This window comes from Chelonus insularis, unplaced genomic scaffold (genome assembly GCF_013357705.1).
Source record: "Chelonus insularis isolate UGA/USDA-ARS -01 unplaced genomic scaffold, ASM1335770v1 scaffold_714_pilon, whole genome shotgun sequence".
In the NCBI taxonomy this organism is placed as follows: domain Eukaryota; kingdom Metazoa; phylum Arthropoda; class Insecta; order Hymenoptera; family Braconidae; genus Chelonus; species Chelonus insularis.
In genome coordinates this window covers 1,467,810-1,480,342 of record NW_023276795.1, presented here as the reverse complement: position 1 = coordinate 1,480,342, position 12,533 = coordinate 1,467,810, and the positions used below count along the sequence as shown (strand labels likewise).

The window sequence follows — 12,533 nt, the reverse complement described above, 5'->3', positions numbered from 1 at the left end:
TGAATGCGTTCAAAAACAAAGTGATTAAATAAATAAACTGAAGCGTTATACATACACAAAACACTAATAATTCTTTAATTTCGGTAATATTAAGACTCTTCTCTCTGCATTATTAATTATATCTATAGATTAAGAGTCTTCTCTCTGCACTTCAAAAACACTCTCAGTCTTCTCTGTGTACAATTTTTGCATCAGTGGCGCCCTCAACTCCATATTTGTTTGAGTCAGAGAAGAGAAATAATATATAGTATGTATAAATTATCTTTTTTCTCTGTTTGAGAAAAAGAAATGCAAGATCCCCGTATAAATATTGATAACAACAGGTTGTTATCATGAACTTTGACTCGACGATAAAATAATCACAGTAAAAGATGTATATAAATAATTCATTTGTATTATGTATGTATGAAGAAATAAAATATGTTTTTTATTTTTAGAAGTTTAATTATTTTTTGACATTATTTAAACCCAATTGTGTTGTATCGAAATAGATATTAAATATGAGTTTTTTTTTAAGTTTAAAAAATTTTAAATATATTAGTTCTATAAAAGTTAATACAAAATATTTAAATAGATGTCTTTCTCAGTTTTATCCCGTTGATGAAAATATTTTTGGACTGAATGAACAACAAAGAGAAGTACATTTATTATAAGATACATTTTTAAAAATATAATAAATAAATAATTCTCCATAATCAATATGATTTAAATGATTGTAATAATAATTTTCAGCTAAGGAGTTCGGTGTTTAACTTTTTTCAAAAAGAAATAGCTCCGAAAGCAGCTGAAATTGACAGAAAAAATGACTTTGATGATCTCAGGGTAAGCATTAAATAATGAACTTATTTAAATAATTAACATTATATATATTTGATTTAAAATCTAATCTTTCTTAACGATCGGTATAGCAGTTTGATTGAAGAGACACTAAAAGAAGTATTTTTTACACTATTTTATTTCTTTTTGTGTGTTTCAGACATTCTGGAGACAATTAGGTAATTTAGGTCTTCTTGGAATCACTGCCAAAACGGAGTATGGAGGTACAGGTGGTAGTTATTTGGATCATATAATCGTAATGGAAGAACTTAGTAGAGCTTCCGGATCTGTAGCTATAACATATGGCGCCCACTCGAATTTATGTCTTAACCAGATACATAGAAATGGAACAGAAAAACAGAAACTTAAATATTTGCCAAAAGTAATAAATTTACAATGATGATAAAACATAAAAAATTATAACTATCAAAAAATTTCTATTTTATACTAGCTTTGCAATGGTGAACACGTTGGAGCATTAGCAATGTCTGAACCTAGTTCAGGATCTGATGTCATTTCTATGAAACTCAAGGCTGAAAAGGCCGGAGATTACTTCATTTTAAATGGAAATAAATTTTGGATTACTAATGGACCAGATGCTGATATTCTCGTTGTTTATGCAAAAACTGATCTTAATGCATCCAAGCCTCAGCATGGAATAACTGCATTTATTATTGAAAAAGGAATGGAAGGTTTTCGTGCTGGTAAAAAATTAGATAAACTTGGTATGCGTGGCTCCAATACAGGAGAACTTATTTTTGAAGATTGCAAAGTTCCTGGTAAATATTTTACTTTAATCTTTACTCAATTAAAATTAATATTGTCATTGTATTAACATTTTTTTATATGTTACATTCGAAATATCCATAGCTGAAAATATGCTAGGAGAATTAAATAAAGGAGTTTATGTATTATTCAGTGGGCTTGATTTGGAGAGACTCGTTTTAGCTGCCGGACCATTAGGGTAATAAAGTTTTAATTCATAAGTAAAATATGGTTACATAGAAAATTGTAGTGATATTTTTGTCACTTTCAGAATTCTTCAGGCTTGTTGTGATATTTCTTTCGAATACGCTCACACACGAAAACAATTCAATAAAAGAATTGCTGAATTTCAAATGATTCAATCGAAAATTGCTGACATGTATACGAGTTTGAGTGTGAGTAGGAGTTACTTGTATTCTGTAGCAAGGGCTTGTGATGCTGGACACGTGAACCGTAAAGATTGTGCTGCAGTTATATTATATTGTGCAGAAAATGCTACTAAAGCAGCTTTAGATGCTATACAGATACTTGGTAAGCCTATTTTGGAGCATTCTATTTATAAAAAAATTTCCAGGTATTTATAAATATTGGTGTGAATATTCTACATTATTATGAATAATTGAACAGGTGGAAATGGGTACATTAATGATTATCCTACCGGTCGTTACTTAAGAGATGCAAAATTATATGAAATTGGAGCTGGAACGAGTGAAATACGACGAATGGTAATAAGTCGAGCAATCAGTGAAGAATATTCATAAATAATGTATGTTTTTATATGAGTATAATTATTTTTAATAAGCTATATTCCTAAACATTATGTTGAAAATTCGTATTCTAAATAAATAGTAGTTACTACTCATTGATTTGTCAACAGATACATTAAATTCGATCTATAAATGTAATCACACCTCATCGATCTAGAAAATTTATTCACATGACAGGGTCGTAATGCAGCCTTGAAAGTATGCAAGATCATTAGGGTCAGTCTCCGGTGAAGTCATTAGATATGTCATTAACTAAATTTTCTAACAACTAATATATTGAGATAAATGAGTCACTAGAACACGAGTAATCTCTAGTCTACAACTGATTAACCTTTAGCGCTATAGGTTGCTAATTTGAGTCTCGAAACGCAAACACCCCTATTTCCTTTACACTTACTATCTCTATTTTAGTTACTTCTCATTCTTTTAATTTAAACTCATTAATCGAGTGATCATCAAACTAATTAGATCGTCGGCAGGAAGAAAAAGCTGTGTGATCCACTGGCTCTTCATAGTAATTTAATGAGGCTAAAATTTAATATTTTATAAATATCTGGGATAGAATATTGATTCAATTAACTGAAAAGAAGATAATTAAATAATTATAAAAGAGAATAAGGAGGAGGACAAAAATATGGCTCTAAAATTTTCCATTGGAAATTATTATGAGACCTATGTGAGTATTTTTAAGTCACCAGTGAAGTGTTGAAATTTTTAGTGAAGTAAATAATGATTAATAAATGACAATAATAAGATATTTGTGAAGTGAAATATTTTAATTAATATATAAAATGCATTTTTGTTTTCAGTGCTAGACATTTATGTAGATAACCTTGATAACAGAGTATTTACAAATTATACAAATTTGAACACAATAGCAAAATGATGTATGTTCAAAAATCCCGCGATCTCGCGGCGCGGAAACAATCAAAATTTAAATACATTGGCGGTATTGTCAGTATTCAGTCTCGTGTCTTGTGAGTGAAGTACCCTTAAAAATAATATGACTAGTGACTGTTAAATCCCTGAGAGTTAATAGTCACGATAATGATTTGTTTCAATGATTGTAGACATTATAAATACCATAGAAATAAGGGGCAAGTAGCAGATTGAAAAGCGAGCTTATATTGATGCTTGCAACGTATGCCAATAGAAAATGAGGCCAGATTGGGCAGAAACTGAGTCGAGTTATGCCGGCGCTTATTGGGTAACTTCAGGGCCACTGGCAATCTACTGAAGATATGCATTTGCCTGTCAAAGTGCAATTCGTTACCGCAGTTCTTTAGTACAGTTGACAGTATACCGAACTCTGTGAATCCCCCCGCTACCATATTCTGAAACTACATTTTAAGTTTATCCCACGCAAGCGTCGTCATTTGTTTATCTCTCCTATTTGTGTTCACTTTGTGTTTTCCTGTTTTTTATCTGTTTTCACATTCGTGTGGTTCTTTCCTCTTAAAACTGACTACAAAAAGAAGCTGACAACTGTTGAGCTCAGAGTATGACGAAGAAACAAACGTTAGTATTAAACTTGCGAAGATACCCAAACCGCCCTTGGGGCATTCGCATTGCTGGGGGTGCTGATTTAAATACACCGATTGTCGTCACCCGTGTGAGTGATTTTATTTTATAAAATTGTAAATAAAAAGTTTTTTTTTTTGGTATAATTATGAAATGTTTACAATCATTTTATTGACAAGTGATTTTATTGTATCTATCTGAATTGCTGGGTTTATGGTAATTTATCATTAGACCTTCAATGAATCAATGAGACAAAAATTTGTATATAAATTCTTTAGTAAAAAGCTTGAAACTCAATAATTTATACAAATAATAAAAATAAATTACTTGGCAAAATAAAAATCACATAGAAATAATTTCATCACTCAATGGCCAAGTTGGATCTGACAATAACTCAATATTGTTTACGACTAATTTTAGTGGATTAAAATGTGAAAATTTATTATAATATTTTATAGGTACGTTATATTTTGAAATGTAAGATAGAGAAATTGTGAGAAATTCAATGAAAATATTAAAATATTCAAATAACATTGAATACGATGTTAGAAAACGTTAAAATGTTTTAAGTTTTTTTTTTCTGTATATTAATGATGTATTATATTTGTTTGTTATAGTCTGAGAATGATGATCTCCGAAAGGGTGACGTGATCAAGAAAATAGATGACTATGATGCTCGTGATTTGAGGCACGTGGACGCCCAGAATTTACTTCAAAACTCAGAGTCTGTAAGACTAGTCGTGGAAAGGTCTGAGCTGTTGACAAATCATCTGTCATGCAATCGATACACTTCACAGTCATCGATTGTCGAGTCGATCTACTCAAACGACGGGGCTGCATACTTTAATTTGTCAGAACAAACATTCACTTCACTCTTTCTACAATTGATTTTATTTTTTTATTGCTCTTAACAGCTGCATTGCTAATTACTTTCAAGACTCTTTTAAAATTGACAAAACTATTATCAAGTAATGCTTGTATGCCTCATCGCGAATGCTTGATCGAACGATGCTCGCCAGGGGGAATAACCACGACTAAATAAATATCTGCTGGAAACTCTTAGTTAATTAAATATTATGAAGATTTTTTCTTGTTAAAAAAATAACGCATACCTTTCTATTAATAATTAAATTTAAAAAAAATATTTTATGTAAGAAAGGGTTTCCACAGATTGAGCTTAAATTCTCTCTATATTTATTATTATTTTAAATCAATTCTCTTCCTAACATAATTATTTACTAAATAGGCCCAAAGAAACACAGCCCAAAGTTCTACCAAAAAGTCCAGTTCCACCATTGATGTCACCTCGTGAATATAAAGCCTTTTCACCGAATCATTTTGATCCACCCAAAGAACATATTGAAGAAGTTCAAGAAGAAAGATTTTATTTATCTCAGGTAAATATTATATAGTTAAATAATTCAGAGCTCATTTAGAGAAATACATAAATAATGATCATCATTATGTAGACGTAACAGTACATAACTTTCTTATGTGATTGTGTGGATAAACTCGGTCGAGTCGATGGAAAGTATCCAAGAATAAGTTTCAATTTATCTCTTAGACACCTTTGTCTCTATTTAAATGATTTTAAGTATTTTTCAACAATTTCAGTTAATTTTAAATAAAAAAATTCATGATAAAAGTGCTGAAGAAATGAATGGAATTAATAAGAAAATATTAACTCAACTGATGGAAAGTTTAAGAATCTATTGAAATGATGCAAGCATGAACAAGCACAGCTGCCTTGTCTCTAAGTTTAGAGTACAAACGACGGCTATTTTGGCTGATATGACACGGTGTGTTCGTAGACGAGTTGATTTGCTGAGCGAAAAGAATGGCCGGTGTAAAAGTACGTGTGTGGATCAAATTCTAACAGCTGTCGATCGATATTTTCATTCTAGCACTTTTCAAGTACTCATAAAAATGTTTGTTGAATCATTCATGTTGTTTAAAAGATTTTTTATTCATTTTGTTGACTGATGAAAAATGAATACATTATTATTTTTTAACTATTGAAAATGTATATATAGATAAATGCGGATATTTAGAAATATACTGTGATGACGGAAAAAAATACTACAACCCTGAAAACAAATAAATGTTGGAAAAATGAAACAGTCAATGTACAAATGAGATAACTTCAGCTAACGTAGACACGAGTGAGAATATATTTTCGTTGGCCCGCCTTTCGATGTCTGAAAATCCGCGGAGAGTTGATCTATAAATATCACTTTTGCATCGGAACCACCGTTCGTTTACCAATCTCGATACTTACTCATCCAATTTCTATCTAAACTTTCACTTGTGTCCTCATTTCTTATCTTAGCACTGAAACAATCACCAGTGCACATGCAATTACTCTCATCGATCAACGAATTCTAGCTTAACAAGGAATTTCATGAAATAATGTATTATGTCAATGCTGATGGCAATGAAGAAAAGTGTATTCTAAACTCTTCCAATTAATTGTTGATACAAAAATACGTGAAAATATTCTTGTCAAGCTTCATAATACAAAAGAAAGAAGAATATTTTTTAAGATGTCCATCATCAGTTTGATATTTAAGTATCTTAATAACCCTGAAAAGAACGTAGGAGTTTCAAAATCTTGACAAGAGTCAAGATACACACAAGCCATGCATCGTATGAGTAAGGCAGAGGTTTGTAAGATACTTGGAAAACGCCAGAGTTAGTGCCTCCCGCGCTTCGAACCAGTGCGTTTATATTTCAGAAATCCAAATCATTGTGGAGTCCAGTTGAATATTTTCTAGGCTTATTTCAATAACTGTGTCTGAATAATTTTGTTGAACTAAACGATATTAAATTAATTAAATCTTTTATAATATTAAAGTAGTGGCAACATGCCGGGTTATACGACGACTTATCGATACACAATTGAACGTCAACCAAAAGATGAAGAAGCTGCAATTTACTGGGTATGATTGAAAAATAAAAATATCATCACAGTGAATTTAATGGTAGATGTTTTTATTTTCAATGAATGTGCAATAGATTACGATTAAGTATTAAATATCTGACAAATATTGATTACTAAAATCCAACCAGACTGATTTTAATGGCCGGTGAATTAACAGATGACTTTTTGTTGCCAAGCTGTCAATCAGATGTTTAACATTCTATGTAGTTATCAATTTTGAATTCTATATTCTCAAAGGATTTTAAATATTCCAAATTCATTTTGCCTAATTGATGGATTTCTTTCATGATGATTGTGGATACTTCTCCAGATGTTTCATGATCAATCATGAGTGTTAATGTTAATGATTAAAATGATGAATGAATTAAAGATTAGATGGGAAGTGTAGATTAATGAATGAGTTGGCGGTAATTTTAATAATCAGATGAAAGTCAAGATCATAAGTGATGTAATGGGAGAATGATATAATTATAACTGGATTACGCCAGCGAACCTTGACATATTATCCGGAAGCACAAAAGTAATTTTCTACCGAAAGATTCTCAGTTTATTGTTTGTCCTTGAAAGAAAAATCATTTTGACATCTCAGTAAAACCAGAATAGAAGGAGCACGATGACCTCACAACGAGCAAATGGACTATGATACAGATTGGTAGAAGATGAAAGAAAAAATTATCCACTCTAAGTCATAAACTTTTTACTAACTTTGGATCAATTTAGATCATTCATGATTAAATATTATTTTTAGCAATGATGCTATTATCAAATTTGTCTCAAACACTACCAAGGATTCACTAAAATTCCTGATAAATTGTATTCAAATATTTTTGAGGATATTGACATGACAACACCCTAGTAGAAGTTGAATGACTATATGCTAGAAGGTTACATATCGGGGACAAAATAAAAAATTAAATAGAGATCATGATGTGGCAACGTAAACGACAGATTATTTTTGCCAGCTCAAAACCTTCGGCTATTTTTGGCATATCGTCTTTGCTCATATATTTTAATTTGTTATTATCTTTTTGACCCACTTGTTATAAAAAATATAAATTTGGAATTACTTGGAATCATTAAATAAAACAACACTACCATTAATCAATTTATTATTAACATAATCTTTATTTTACATCAGATTAATTAGATGGTATGATGTTAAATGAATCTTCTTAAATTATATAAAAAAAAATTCAAGTGCTTCTAGTTGTATGAATTACATTATGAATATATTCAAAGCTTTATTCTGGATTCGTAGTTGTTTCGAGTTATTGACAACTTTTTTTTTTAGAACATATCTCTCAACACAGCTCATCTATAATAAGAACAATATCATAATAATAGTATTTACAAATTTTTTTATATTGTTTACAAGCTTAAATATTTTTTTCGAGATGATTGTTTAACAGAATTATTGCGAAAAAATATAAAGACCATGTGGAATTAAATAGTGCTTAAATGCTTGACAGTACATAAATATTGTAGAACATTTCAAGTTTATAAAAAACAAATGCAGCAATAAGAAAAGCTGAAATTAATGTTACCAGGACCATTTCGTCATCATTGTGTGTGACATAACGACGTGTATTCCTGCCAAGCTTTTATAATCTGCAGCATTGCACCTTAACATTTATGCAATTCCTTTTATTGTATGAGCTGAAACGACGTTTTGATTATAATCTAACGTCTGCCAAAACAGATCGAATTTCTTTCCGAAATTCACTGAGTTTATGGAATACAAGTTTAAGAATTTTATGATGAGTTTTTTTTTTTTGAACTATATTTAAAAAATTAAAATCATTTCATTAAATTAATAAGGAGGCGTTATAAACTCGGTGTCGGAATTTTTTTCGTATACATCCGGCTGTCAACGAGTTTTATTTTTGTAAATAGATGCGTAGGTGTAACTTTCCTTCATCCGTAAATTAGTGTTTACAAAGGAAATTCATTATATTACATATTTTTTTTAAATACTAGTTATTTATTTTATTTACAAATATTTATTCCATATTATTATCCATTAAGAGACATAAAATTATTAATTAAAATAAAAATCACAACATTGGAGTACACATGTTTTTCAATTAAACATTGTAAATAAGTCTATTTTTTTTTTTATTTATTTAATTTACTTGACAATAAAATAATTCAATAGCAATTGAAAATAATAATAAAAATATAAGTATTTTATTTGTTCACAAATAATGTGCTTTTTGGCGCGTAGCCACCTGAATTAGAGAGAGAGAAAAAGAGAGTACGTGTTGGAATTTCGAAATTTAAAACAAGTGACCTTAATCCCCGCATTTTCAGGAATTGTATGAATATGAAAAAATTTAAGCATTGAAAATATTTATAAACCTTTCTCATGTAATAATTATTGACAATTATAATTTTATTCAAGTTGAATAATTTCTTTTTCAGCCCTATCGTACAACTCCATTAGTCTTGCCAGGAGCAAAGATTAAAAAGGATGCACCATTAGGTGAATGTTATCTACGCCATCATCCAAATCCAATGATCAGAGCTGCCCCTCATCACTATGAAGTGGCACATCCTGAGGTGGCGATGAAACAAAAAGTAGGTAGATACAGCCGCCAGGTTCAATACTATGCAGAATTTACTGTTGAACTGAAGGCTCGAGGTGGAAAATCAGCATAAAATCATAATTTGATCGAAAAAAAATTCACGAATCGTCAGATTGAAAATTATTTTTGCTAAAATATTGAATATATATTTTTTTGATTTATTTTATCGTAATAATAATCATAATTATTCACTCAACATTCATTTTAAAACGCGTGTCTTTTTAAATATATTGAAAACAGGTGGCAGAATCGGTATTGCAGCGTGTCTTGGGACCGAATGAAGTTCCAAAGGTTTGATATTATTTATCTAAATAGCTTTTGGTGCTTAGAAACATCATATACTCTTTAATCTTTATTTTAGCAATTCATCATCGATAGTAAATATCCATCAATTTAAATATTTTATTTCAATTATATCATTAATAGAGATATCATTACTGCTTCGCCTTTGTTGCATTTAATATTAAATATTTGACAGATTTTTTTTAGAAGGAAGTGAATAATTTTCCATTATTTTAATTTTATTTCAGCTAAAATAATATCACATTGTTTATAAATTTTTTTGAATATACAGATAAATTAAATTGTAAAAACTAAATATCGCCGCTGATGTGTGTTTTGATTGACTTATAAATAAAATTACTAATAAATCTTCAATTACAATTAAATTAAGTCTCTTTCATCAATTATATCATACAACAATAATAAATAAGAAACCTTTAAATTATCATCATGATGTTTTACGAATTTCAAGTGCTATATATATTCATCTATTTTTAATCATCCCATTTCAAAAGAAATCAAGTAATTTCTAGCTTTTATTTATTTCCCTTTTTCGTTATGTATGAATGATTATTTATCTTAACAGGTTGTCCATAAACAATTCAATTCACCAATTGGACTCTACTCAGATCAAAATATTGCAGACACAATAAAGTGTCAAACGTCGGCCATTCCGTAAGTAAATATATAATAAAACACTTCAACATGATAATAAAATATTTAAATTTATTTTCTCTTAATCTATAGCTTTTAACAATCTAATATTTTTTTTAAAAAATAATTGAGGAAAGCTGCTGAATGTCGTGGAGCTTGCGATGAAGCATACATATATTAATGAAGATGTATATATAAAAATCAAGTTTTTCATTAATTTTCTATTAATACGTTTGAAAATTAATACTTAATAATGCATTAAACTAAAAAAAATATAACATCAAATAGAATTATTGTAATAACAAACAATAACGATCATGATAAGATAAAAAATTTTATATGCGTATAATGGATCGATAGATTCGCTCTCCACGTTTTGTGCTGCTTTCGTAAATTGTCAAAAATATGTTTATGTATTGTTTGCTTTTCCAGCATTTTTATCGACTTTTCCTTTGTGAAACAAAAGCGAGATATTGAGGAACAGGCGAGATTAATGAAAGAAAAGGCCCGGGAAGAAGCTACACAAAACCCATGGCCACAATTTAATAGGCCAAAAAATTAATTATTTTTTTTTTACATACATTCATCCTCATGTGATCATTTATTGATAAATATGTTCGTTAAAATTCTATAATCCAATTCCGAATAGTCTTCAATGATCATTTATTCTACTTTAATTATTCTCATATCAATCGCGTATAGTTAAAATTTTTTTTTTATTTCAAACAAGTCGTATTAGAGTTTTAAAATAAATAAAAGCCAAAGATTTGATCTCTTGTTGCATGTGTTATATTGACAGTAATTATTAATTTTTAACGATATCAAAATTTAAATTATATTTTTGAAAAATTTATTTTACTAACAAATAATCAAAGTGCGTGTATTGCTTATTGCTCGATTGTTTTGTTATTAGTTAGAAATTTAGTCTCATAATAGTGATTATTTGCACGAGAATGTGCTCGTGAGCTTTGTATTTAGATTTTTAAAAAAGATATTATAAGTTAAATTTATCTGTACATTATTTCGTTGAAACGCGAGTTAAGATTTCGTGTACAAATTATATATAGTGCAAAGAAGCCGATGAAGTATGATCCAAGCAAAAGTGAGGCCTACAAAGCTCTTCAAGAAGAGGAAATGGATGAAGTACATGAAGTCAACCAGCCAACACGTGCTGGTGTTTTTGCACCTCAAAAGGCTCATCATAATAGAGTAAGATCATTATTTTGATTAATTAATATTAATTTTGCTGACATCTAGATACATGGATTATATCATTAAGAATTTTTTAGTAAAGTAAAATGATTCAATCCTTAAAATTAAAAATTTTCAAGTACTCGTATGTTATATACATTATATTATTAATATTGTTTTAATTAATCGCAGGTTCACTATGCTCCATCAAAAAGTCCAGCCTCGTCCTACGTAAGTAATTTCTCCTATTTGACAAAAAAGTACATCTCACTGCATCATGTCTGACCGAATCTCTGTTGATCTACTGTGTCTATTTCTTTATCCGTTACGTAATTGAAAAACAGATAAAATATGTAATAAAGAATATTCCTTAAGACGATATTAATATTTAATTTCTATAAAATAAGATAAATGAATAACAAGAAATTTTTCTCAAGCATGGATCATTAATTTTTTAATATTTGTCTGATTAAGGGTGGAATGTATCGTCCCTTTCCTCTTCCTTTCATAAAGGATCGTGTCAACAGCTACTAAATTTTACCATCAATTGTACGTTCATTATTGCATTATACATGACAAATTATTAAAAAATACGTCCTCTAGTTTTATGAGTGATTAAAATTGATTATTATTATTATTAAATAAAAATAATAATATTTGTAACTCTTATTATTTTAATTCTCAGGCTAGTGGTTATGATGAAGATGGAGAAAAAATTCATCAAAGCAACAGCTTCAAAAGGATTATGTACAGCGTGCTTGGAACAACGGATTATTAAATAATTCATTGATCTTATAAATATTATTTTATGAAAATTAAATATATTTACTTAATTGTAATATGCAATAATAAGGTTTATTTGCATAAATTATTAAAAATCTATAGAATTAATGCTAAAATATACTATTTATCAAATAAATATTTTTGATGAAAAATTGAGTTAAAATTATTCAGTGTTTCCATAATATAACGTTAAACGGTGATTCACAGTAGTAGTTATTAGGAATTTAT

General features: G+C 29.0%; 2 protein-coding genes across 11 annotated transcripts; both read left to right on the top strand.

Moving 5' to 3' along the window:
* Positions 1-413: 413 nt before the first annotated feature.
* LOC118073974 (isovaleryl-CoA dehydrogenase, mitochondrial) lies at positions 414-2,443 on the top strand. Its single transcript, XM_035094795.1, has 7 exons — positions 414-638; positions 733-822; positions 977-1,198; positions 1,268-1,595; positions 1,687-1,780; positions 1,853-2,112; positions 2,209-2,443. The coding sequence occupies exons 1-7, from the start codon at positions 501-503 to the stop codon at positions 2,340-2,342; spliced, it is 1,266 nt and encodes a 421-aa protein (XP_034950686.1). The 5' UTR covers positions 414-500; the 3' UTR covers positions 2,343-2,443.
* Positions 2,444-2,792: 349 nt separating this feature from the next.
* LOC118073876 (PDZ_signaling and DUF4749 domain-containing protein Zasp66) lies at positions 2,793-12,374 on the top strand. 10 transcript variants are annotated; one of them, XM_035094656.1, is made up of 10 exons: positions 3,227-3,960; positions 4,487-4,719; positions 5,116-5,266; positions 9,232-9,387; positions 9,636-9,686; positions 10,264-10,352; positions 11,399-11,540; positions 11,715-11,753; positions 11,997-12,071; positions 12,208-12,366. In XM_035094656.1, exons 1-9 carry the CDS (start codon positions 3,850-3,852, stop codon positions 12,054-12,056), a joined length of 1,032 nt encoding a protein of 343 aa, XP_034950547.1. In that variant the 5' UTR covers positions 3,227-3,849; the 3' UTR covers positions 12,057-12,071; positions 12,208-12,366. The 10 variants fall into 10 exon arrangements, with proteins under 10 accessions (XP_034950556.1, XP_034950549.1, XP_034950555.1 ...); XM_035094665.1 differs by lacking the exons at positions 3,227-3,960; positions 11,997-12,071 and adding an exon at positions 2,793-3,024 and having other exon boundaries at positions 4,487-4,557; positions 12,208-12,374; XM_035094658.1 differs by lacking the exons at positions 3,227-3,960; positions 11,997-12,071 and adding an exon at positions 2,793-3,024 and having other exon boundaries at positions 12,208-12,374.
* The last annotated feature ends 159 nt before the right edge of the window (positions 12,375-12,533 follow it).